Source organism: Fukomys damarensis, unplaced genomic scaffold (assembly GCF_012274545.1).
Source record: "Fukomys damarensis isolate Sample0158 unplaced genomic scaffold, DMR_v1.0_HiC HiC_scaffold_23, whole genome shotgun sequence".
Classification (NCBI taxonomy): Eukaryota; Metazoa; Chordata; class Mammalia; order Rodentia; family Bathyergidae; genus Fukomys; species Fukomys damarensis.
This window is the reverse complement of record NW_022900935.1, coordinates 59,245,187-59,256,130: the sequence shown is the minus strand read 5'-3', so window position 1 is coordinate 59,256,130 and position 10,944 is coordinate 59,245,187. Positions and strand designations below refer to the sequence as shown.

The window sequence follows — 10,944 nt, the reverse complement described above, 5'->3', positions numbered from 1 at the left end:
TTGGTTTTTTTGGCACCAGGGATTGAACTCAGGACTTTGCACTTGCCGGGAAGGTGCGGTTATTTTATTTTATTTTATTTTTGGGGATTGAACGCAGGACCTTGTGCTTGCAAGGTGGGCAGCAGCACCACTGAGCTACATTCCCAGCCTTTTATGTATTTATTTTTTTGTTTGTGTTTTTGAGAAAGGCTTTTATTGTGTAGTTCACGTTGGGATAAGTAGCAAGTTGAGGCCCGCCTGAGCTAGACCCTGTCTCAGAAAAATACAGACAGACTGACTCATGGATATTGATCAAGTGTGTATATTTTGCATATTGCATGTGCATATTGCATATCTCATTGCAGTGAAATAAATTTGTGGCATTGCTTAATCAAGAAAATGTTTGTTGGACTAGTTTAGCTTAGTGGCAACGCACCTGCCTTTGAAAGCGCAGGGTCCTTAGTTTGATCCCCAGTACCCCCCCCAAAAAAGAAGCTATATTGTTAAATTGTCAATAGATATTACCAAATTACTGTGCTCTCCAGAAAGATTGAGCTAATTAATTCCCAGCTACAATGTGAACTCTGATGGTTCTATATATTGAGCCATGTTGCCTGTCAGAAACTAGGCAGGTAACTGCTTACAGTGTTGAATGAATGAACATCTGATAGTGTGAATCTGTTTACCCAAAGTATTTCAGAGACTGGATATTACAAGTCTTTAAAACTTTTTCTAATTAGTATGTGAAAAAAAATCTCACCGTCTTAATTTGCATTTATTTGTTTACTGGTACTGGGTATTGAATCCAGAGCCTTCACACTGAGCTACAACCCCAGTCCTGTTTTGTTTTGTTTTGCTTTGGAGACAGGATCTTAATAAACTGACTAGGCTGGTCAAGACCTTGCAGTCCTTCTGCCTCAGTGTGTGCCACCATGTCCGGCTCAACAGAGTAACATTTTAAATTTGAGTAACTGTTGTGTGTGTAAAGCACCTTACAAATATTATCTATATTATCTAATTTAATGTTCAGTGGATCTTATAGGGTAGTTATTATCCCATTTTACAGATCAGAGAACTGGAGCTTCTTTAAAAGGCTTGCCCAAAATTATAACTGTAACCAGCAGGGTCATTACTTGAATGAGTGGCAGTTAAGCTGCCTCTAGAGACCATGCTCACTCAACACTAAGATATAATGGCTTAGTAAATGTCATATTTTTGTGAATTTGATAAGAGGTAAATGGAAAGAGAATAAAATCTTTAAAATACTTCTAGGACGCTACATTTTTCAGGTACAGTGTTTATCATTTGAAATGAACAGTGTTAAATTTACTGCCACTTCATTTTTTGAGGACCAGCAACCTCCATTAAAATCTATTGTGTGATGTGTTGGCATCACAACAATGTGTTGGATCGCCCCCGGGATCCCAGCCCTTGGGAGGCTGAAGCAGGATTGCTGCAAATTCGAGGCCAACATGGGCTACATAGTGAGTTTAAAGCCAGCCTGTAAGATCCTGTCTCAAAAAAAAAAAAAAAGTAGTTGGACAAAGGCTGAGGATGTAGTTTAGGGGTAGAATGGGTACTTAGTATATGCATAAGGCCCTGGATTCAGTCCCTCGCACCCCACCCCTAAACTATGCATTGTTGTCTACCTCAGATTTCTTTTTAGTAATTAGTATTATGTATGGGGTAGAGTAATTTTTTTCCTATTTTTAATGAAAGTTTTGAATTCCTTTTCTGTGGATAACCTAAGAAGCTGACCCCTTTGAATTTTCTAAAGAAGATGCTAGTTTTCATTTTGCACAGCCGTGGAAGTATTGGTGTAATTTTCTGTCAGATTATACCTCTCAGGCCTGGGGATTTAGCTCAGTGGTTCGGTGGCCTACCTTGCAAGTGCAAAGACCCAAGTTCAATCCCTAGTACCCAAAACAAAACAAAACAAAAAAAACAACAGATTATACCTCTCAAGGCAGTAGTTAACTGGACATGGTGGTACATGCCTGTAATCCTAGAACTTGAGGCTGAAGCAGGAGGATTGCCACAAATTCTAAGCCAGCCCAAGCTGCATGGTGAATTCAAGGCTAGCCTGAACTATGTAGCGAGACCCTTTCTTAAACAAACAAACAAACAAACAAAAAACCAAGGCAATAATTATTTGAGTGATTGCTCAAATAATCACAACTCTCTGGAGTGTTAATCTTTTAAGCTTGAGCTCAGAAATTCTGTGGCAGGTAAATTGAAGAAAAGGAGTGCTATGAGCTATCTTGGTTTTTATGCTATTGCGGTGAAATTATGATATCCTAAATCCCAAATGACATAAAAGTTGTTTATGCCCTGTTACTATGTAGTACCTTGACAGTGGAAGTGCTTTGAGTTTCTGTCTGATTTTTTTTTTCACATCTGTTCAATTCTTCTTTAGCTTTTCAACATTGACATAGAGTATCAACAATTCATCCTGGGAGCCAGTCAAAGTGAATAGGGTATGGAAAATATTGATAGCATGTAGCAGGATTTTGGAGCACTTGTTTAAAAAAAGGCCAGGTGGGTGGCGTACACCTGTAATCCCAGCGCTCAGGAGGCTGAGGAAGGAGGATTGCTGTGAATTCGAGACCAGCCTGGGCTACATAGTGAGTTCCAAGTTGGTCTCAACTACACAGTGAGACCCTGTCTCAAAAAACAAACGAACAAACAAAAAACCCATCATTTTTAATGCTTGGGAAAATTCATTTGGTTGTGGTATATATAGTATTATTTAAATCATCAATGAAACATATTTCATAATGTATTACTGTTTGCATTGCTGTTGATGAGACTGGAATATGTAATACTAGTAGGATTCTGTGGGGGAAATTGGGAGAGATTGGAGTGAAACAGCTGAATCCTCACTTTTTAGGGAGTGGATGACTAATAAATTAAGAAACAGCAATAGAAAGATATTTGGAAGTACTGTAAATAAATACAAAGAGAAGGCTAAAAACAAAACAGGATGATTGCATGCAGATATTGGTAGGGAACTGCTTGTAAGCTGTTTTATACTCTGACTTTTAAAGTTATGTATATGGATTAGTTTGATTAAAAAACTACAGAGTGTAAGTAAAGGTCTTTTAAAGATACACAAATGTAGATATAGAGATTAATCTTTTTATGTATAAATGCATAAAATACATACTTTTAAAATATACAAATAAATTCACTAGAACTCTTCACTTTCATCTTTAAGTCAGCACCACATATAATAGCTTAGGTGTGTTCTGAAAAAACAAACATTGGCTTAGTTTATTAGTTACCTGCAACAGAATGTTTGGCTTTCAGAATTTATTGGAAGAACTTCTTATCAGGTGATTTCTTTCCTTCTGGGTAATACCCTGGACTAATCTGAATATTCTCAGCTGGTTTAGTGCCTCCTCTGTTTGTAGCTGTGCTTTGATTAATGCCCCAATTATTAACTTTTGAACAAAAGAATAACAATCACTCATGCTCCTCGAATGAGCTGCTAGATGCTAAATGTCCAAGAAAGGTTCCACTATAAATAATCTGTCCTTATTCTGCCAGTGCCTTTGTTTTCTGCTTTTGTTTAGAGTGTAGAAAAACAAGAATGAAGCTTTATTTTCCGTTAGGTAGGCAAAGGTCTCAGCTGCGTCCCATGATCGAGGTGGGAGAACCTTCACTGCAGTAGTGATCATACTGCCCCCATCATAACTTAAATACACCGCTCAGAGGTTCTGATCTGTCTCCCACCTTACAGAATGCAGTTTGTGTCTTTTTCTTTCTTCGGAGAAAAGAAACTGTGCTTAGAGTAACTGTGTCTTCAGTTTGACTTTCTGACACCACTCCCAGTACTTTCTTTCCCCAGATTTAAATATTTGGCAGTTTGGGTTCTTTAAAAGGCATTCTTTCCAAGTGTAGATTATGACTTCAGCTGTATTATTTAGGCAAGTTAGAAATAATGTAGAGGCTATTTCTGGAATGCTGAGCTTGTTTTCAGGACTAGTGGTAACCCCAAAATTTGGGGGGGGGTCTTCAGGGAACAGGGAGCCTATGAACGCATAATTCACCAAAGAGCTCTCAGCCAGGTATCTCTCTCTGCTGGCCTGAAAGGCTGATCACAGTTTGGAGATGGTACAGGAAAGCCACGGATGCTCATGGTGATAAGATTCACTTTTTGGGGGGGGTACTGGGGATCGAACTCGGGTCCTTGCCCTTGCGAGGAAGGTGGCGGAACCACTGAGCTAAATCCCTGGCCCAAGATTCACTTTTGAGAAGCAAGTAGAGCAGCATGAGATTAAAGCCTGCATGGCTTGCTTGGGACCAGGTAGGAGTAGGAGAGGCAGTGTTCACAGGAAGCCAGAAGCGTTTTTGAGAAGAGAGGGAGTTAGGCCTGTTTAACGGAGAAGAACCAGGTGCAACCCTCAGGTGGGCCTTTCTGTGTACTGTAACTGCATTTGGAACGCAAGAAAAAGTATGAGGGGTGCCAGAGGAAAGGTGGAGACTGAACGGGACTCCAGCCGGTTCCGCACCTCAAGCATACTCAGCGGGAGGGAAGAGGAAGTATGTTCTGGAATAGCTCGAGAAGCTGCTGCCATTGGCCGCCGGGCCTGTCAGTCGCCTGGGGCTGAGGCTGAGAAGAGGAAGAAGGAGAGCGGGCTGTTGCCTGGAAGGGAGGAGGAGGGCTGAGCCTAGCCGAGCCAGGGGGCGTGGGGGCTGGGACGGCAGGCCGATTGGCAGGGCGGGGCTGCCGTGGATCCTGGCTACTTCTAATCATCCCTCTTCTGATTCAGGGTGGCATTGTGCTTCTCAACGTGCAGGAGTAGCTCCAGAAGAGAGGTGAGGCTGAGCCCAGAGCACTAGGTTGCTTCAACAGGGAAGACTCCCTTCCCCCGTGCTTCAGGCTGCTGAGCACTGAGCAGCGCTCAGAATGGAAGCCATCGCCAAATATGACTTCAAAGCTACTGCAGACGATGAGCTGAGCTTCAAAAGGGGGGACATCCTGAAGGTAAGTGTTGATGCCAAGCACAATGCTGAGATCACCTCTCCCTGTGCTCCTCTGCCTTCTTTCACTCTGGTAACACAAAAGAAGCTGTTCTTTTATTGCACATTTTCAACATTTACTATCAGGTTTGATTTGTTAGCTAGCTTGTGATAGATGCCGGGCAGAATATTCATTCCGTATGACTTAAGAGAGTTGTGTGATGTGTGGTCTTTAACTGCCTTTGTGTGACTGCCTGGAGTATTTGTTGATACTGGTAATATTTTAGAAAAAGTCAAAGTAATAAGAATATAGAAAGGAGGGGTATGAATAGATTGACTTACTTTATAGAGTTTATAAAAAAAACCAGCGAATTTTTTTTAAGACCTAAACTTGAAATATTTAGTCTTAATTTATAGAGCCAGAAGACTTTGTATTTTTAAATATGATCATGATAGTTTAGAAATTAATTGTTCTGCTTTATAGGTGTTAGAAGTATATGCTAAAACTCATTGTTCTTTGTGGGGAAAAAAAAACTAATGGAATTCTAAATAATAAGGTCCAGTTTGCTGTTGTACAGGTCAGATTTTGATTTTCTTAAATTTGAGCAGTTACTCCGTATTAAAATCTGATTGCACAAAAGAAATCTGACAGTTTAGAAATAAGCTTCTTCACAGTTTGCAGCTTATTTTGAGCCCCACTATTTACATGAGCATTTGCTCCCCACCTGGCACTGTTAATTATGTTGTCTACTCAGTCAACTGGAGCAGTCTGCCCATTTGGATAGGTAATTTATCTTTTATCTTTGCAGAGCTGTTATTGGAGAGTGTGTTGACTTTAACTGAGGAAAAGCTGAAGCTTAACATTTGAATGTTCACTGTGCATCAAGTCTTGACATTCTTTATTGGGAGCCTTAGTTCAGTTGTTGGAATTTGCCACTCATTTGTTTAGTACCCCTGAAGGAAAGATGTTCATAGAATTAATAGAAAGCAAAAATGTGCCAGGCAGGCTGGTGCATGCCTGTAATCCCAACACTTAGAAGGCTGAGGCAGGAGGATTGAGAGTTGGGGCGAGCCTGGAGTATATAGTGAGTTCATAGCGAGACTACATAGTGACACTGTCTCAAAAAACAAAAAGTAAAAATTCTATTCTGAAGTTATCTGCAGTCATTTCTTACAGTTAAAGATGTAGATTAGGGCCAAGAATTTAGCTCAGTGGTTCTGCCCCCGCCTCGCAAGCTGAAGGTCCTGAGTTCAATCCCCAGTACCAAAAAAAAAAAGGATGTATGTTGGACTTCATATGATACTGAGAAGCTCTTAAGGGAGAAGAAAACTTTGTTGTAACACTAAACTCTAAACTCTTTGTGGGTGTTATGACAAACACGACAGTTGATCATGAAGCAGACAGTGAGCTATAACTTTTAGAAAGACATATATGTATTGTTTCTTCATACATCTTCTGTTCCTTAGAGAGCTAGATGAGGAAGGACAACTTAGATTACTAAATTACTGTGTCATTGATGTATAGAGATAATTTGATATTTTTGTGAGTGATTATTGTTTGCAGCAGATAATCCATTTGTGATATCATAGTGAGACTGGCTACTCAACTACCCACATTTGTAGCCTGTACAAAATCCTTTCAGGACCAGTTCTTCCCTCCCCTTCTATAAGCTCAGCCTAGGAACTTGAACCTGAAAGGATAGTGGTTTATTTTTTACTCCAAGTGCATATTTAGCACTAAATTAGCAAATTAAAATAAAACTAGGGATTTGAAGTCTGTTTTTAGACAACAGTGTTTTCCGATTGCTGGCTCTGAAATTTGTCCTAGACTTAGACTGTCAGCATTTTATAAGGTCTTCACCTTAAATCATGCAGATTTAGAACCAGTTTAAAACCTTTCTCATTCCATAATCAGGGAATGTGATATTCCCCCTGCCCCATTTTTACGATGAAGGAGAAAGTGAATCAGTGCTAACATTTATTTTCAGATATTATTTGAGAAGAGAGAAAGTTACATATACTTGGTTCCTTCCAATTTGGTAGATAACTGGGATATGAAGTCATAATGCCATTATTTCTTTTGAATGGTAGCCATTAGCTGTTTGTTAGTAATGCTGTGGCTTTACTCCAAAAAAAAAAAAAAAAAACAAAAGTGTCAATACAGTAGCTGCCCTTTGTCTCATAACAGTTTAGTGAAGAGGCGGGACTTGCCTTAAGAGCTGTTAGTTTAAAAACAAAAGTTTTTCCTCATTTGTTTCTTCAAGGAGTAAAGCATCCCCATTTGACTGGCTTTTGTGTAATTTGATAACACTTTGGGATGTTAGCTGTAAGCTGAACCATGTGAGGAAGTGGCTGGGATAGCATTGACCATTAACTTTGATTGAAATAGAAGTATATTTGTTTGCCTTTCCTTGAAGAAGACATATGCATTTGGGTATGGAATACACTTCATTTCAAGATAACAAAATAATCTTTGCCCTCTGGCTCTAGCTAGAGTTCAGCAAGAGTACATGCCCTCGGTATCTTGGAGTTCCTGATTAACTTTTAACATTTGACTATTGTCCAACAGACCCTTTCCTTACTTTTTTTCTTCCTGAGACAGGGTCTTGTTACATAGTTCAGGCTGGCCTTGAACTCACTGTGTAGACCACGCTGGCGTCAAACTTGTGATGATCCTTCTGCCTCAGCCTCCCAAATCCTGGGGTTACAAGCATGAGACACCACTCCTGGCTTAGTCTATACATTGACCTGCTCTTGCTTCCTTACTTTTTATCTATACATTGACCTGCTACTGCCCTGAGAGAAGATAGCTTTGTTACTTTTCCCCTTATGTAAGCCTGTGCTTTTCTTGATGAAGGAAGGAAAGGCACTGGGTCTTTAAAATGGAAGGACTTGCTTCTCTTGCAGGCTTCAATTCTTGCATGGCTGAAAGTGCACTTAATTTTTCCCCCTCGTTAAAAATAGCACAGGCTTGAGCCGGGGATTTAGCTCAGTGGTTCTGCCTCCTGCCTTGCAAGCACAAGGACCTGAGTTCAATCCCTGGTACCCCCCCCAAAAAAGAGCAGAGGCTTGAGATAGTCCCACATTTCTCCACTGACAAGACTCCTGAAAAACAGGTTGGGGATGTAGCTTAGTGATGGAGAGTCTGCCTAGCACTGACCAGGCTCTGGATTTGTTCGTGAGTACCAAAAAACAACCCTGAGTAGTCTACCCCAGGTCACATAAAACTGCCTGAGTTTACCGAAGTTGGAGCTGCTGTGTAGGGGTGAATGTGTGGCAGATAGTGCTGCATAAGAGTTAAAAGAACTTTTAACCCTGTGTTCATTCTATTCAAGAGCTGGCTTCCTGCTTGTTTCAGTTCTAGAAGAGAACCACCCCTGCCTGCATCACCTGGGTATCTTCTCTGGCGGGAAGTTGCCACCTTTACAGCTTCCTGAATCTACTTGAGAAATAGGTCTTGTGTTACTTTTGGCTCTTTGCAGTGTCCTGTTGTCCTTGGTGCTACTTGGCCTATTTCAGTGTCACACTTACTGAGCACTTCCTTGAGCCAGATCCTGGGATCAGTTGCTTTGAGAATTGGAGAAGTGTAAAATGTACTTTGTTCCTTCATCAGCTCTAAAATCCCATAAGAGAGATGAGATTAATATGTGAAATGGTACAAAGCAGTATATTAATTTACAGGATTTGTAGAATGAAGAGACTTTTAAAAATGTCTTAACTTACACTTTTATCATATTTACACATGAAGAAGTTGTGGTCTACAGAGGTTAAATGATCTATCCAAGATCAAACAATTGTTCTTTCTCAGTAGTGAACTGGTATTTCATGGAATATTAGAGTTCTGTTGTACACTGCAATCACTAGAGTAATTCAGGAAAGAAAGAGGCTGGTAAGAGCTAGCATCAGAGAGAAGTGTGTGCCAGAGTTGAGATTTGAATTCTGCCCTGTGAGATGGACAGGACTGCTTGGTGAAGAGAAGAGAGGATGTTTAGGGTAGGGAAAATTATGCTGATTGTTTGAGATTGGAAGGCAACAGTAAGGTCCTAGACTGTCATGTGAGGGTTTAAACTGTGATCAAATAAAAAAGGAGAAATAAGAGTCAGGTAAGGAAAATCCTGAGTTTGATCTGGTCCTTAAGAAGCCTCAGAAGGTTTTTAGCTGATGAAGAAAGTCTCCTGTGCATAACAGATTGCAAGAAGGAAGGCCTGGAAATCCTAAAGGTTCCTATATTCGGGGTGTGAGCTAAAAGTACCAGCATTGGGTGCTTTTACTGTTGGTATTGGGTGTTAGGAATGAAAGAAGAGGGTAATTGAGAGATACTGAAAGGAAAAATCATGGGATTTCTACATATCATCTAGTGACATTTGAGTATGTTTCCTATGTAACTGAGCAAAGGATAAACATTGGTTATGTTCTTTGAGAGCTGAACCCTGGTTTGGTCAATTGGCAGCTTTTATTGCAGCTAAAAGTCCTGAGTTTCAGTGTGTGGGTCTCATTTCAGGTGTTTGAGTGTTCCAGTCTCAAGAAGTGAGAGGTAGGGTTTTTGCTTTTTTTTGGTGTCAAAAATCAAACTCGGGTCCTTGTGCTTGTGAGGCAGGCAGTGGAATCTTGGGCACTGAAAAATTGACACTACTGGCCCATTTTAAAAGTGCACAAACAGATTCAAAGGTTAAGACTTGCTCATGTTTGCACAGCTAGCACGTGGCAAAACTGGGAACTGATCTTATGTCTGGCTGCAGGGGACCCTCTACAGTACATTTAGACTCTCTGTCAGGTACAAGTGAGCCAGAAATGCAGTAATTCTGTTTTATTCACCCCTCAGGCATTGCACCTATTGAGTGATTTATTGGACTTCCTGCCTAAAGTTTCTTTCAGTGCACACCAGTAGTCCCAGCACTCAGGAGGCTGAGGCAGGAGGATTGCCCTGAGTTTGAGGCCAGCCTGATCTACACATAGCAAGACCCTGTCTCAAAACAATATAAATGTAAATAAAAAGAAGTCATTTTGTATGTAGGATTAATAAAATGATAGTGACCTCTGTCCCCTGTTGGCTAAGGCATGAGCACATGGGTACCACCTGCCTGTGTCTGTGGCGTTTGTGTCAGTATAGTCTTTCCGGTGGTGGCTTGGAGATACATGTTAGAACATACCATGACATAATACTTTTAAAAATTAGTTCTTGCTGGGGATTTAGCTCAGTGGTTCCATTGCCTACCTTGTAAGCACAAGGTCCTGAGTTCAATCCCCAGTACCAAAAAAAGAATTCATTGTAGGAAAGTTCTCAAATATCTAAAAATGTAGACAGGATGTTCATTTCTATGTATCTGTGTGCCACTCAGGAAAAACACTTTCTGATGATTATGAGATGAATTTCACAGGTGTTACAATGTGTGAAAGGGGGCATTTTTAAGTAGCTGGAGCTGCCATATTATAAAAATGAAACCCTCCATCAGTAATAGTAGATTACAGTGCCTATTTAATGAAATACTGTGTAGGGTATGGTGTTGATGTAACTAACACAATACTGTCTACATTTGTACAGGGGAACATTTAAATGAGTCCTCTTTATGAGTCATAATGTATTGAATGCTTAGTAAACTTGCATTAAGCTAAATATTTTATTTGTAATTTTTTTTTTTTTGAGACAGGGTCCCCCTGAGTAGTTCAGGCTGGCCTTGAACTCACTATGTTGCCCACGCTGGCTTCCAACTCAGGGCAGTCTTCCTGCCTCAGCCTCCACAGGCATGTGCCCCCACGCCTGGCACTTGTACTCTTTTTTAATCCCCATATTACCCTTCTAAAGACAAATACTATTCTTATTTTAGGGACAAAGAACCTGGAGTTTTTGTCACATAATTTGCCTAAGTTCCCAGGTTAGGCTTCAAACCTAGACTGGTTAGAGGAGAGCCCATTGAGGAAGAATTGCTGACTTTTTCTCTTTGTTTATACATACACAGGTGTCTTTCTGATACACACACACACACACACGCACACGCACAC

General features: G+C 40.5%; 1 protein-coding gene across 2 annotated transcripts in view; it reads left to right on the top strand.

Moving 5' to 3' along the window:
• The first annotated feature begins 4,754 nt into the window (after positions 1-4,754).
• Grb2 (growth factor receptor bound protein 2) overlaps positions 4,755-10,944 on the top strand; it is a 64,889-nt gene continuing 58,699 nt past the window's right edge. For both annotated transcript variants that reach the window (XM_010630792.3, XM_010630790.3), the window contains exon 1: positions 4,755-4,969. In XM_010630792.3, the coding sequence (XP_010629094.1) occupies positions 4,892-4,969 (78 nt within the window). In that variant the 5' untranslated portion in view covers positions 4,755-4,891. The remainder of the gene's footprint in view (positions 4,970-10,944) is intronic.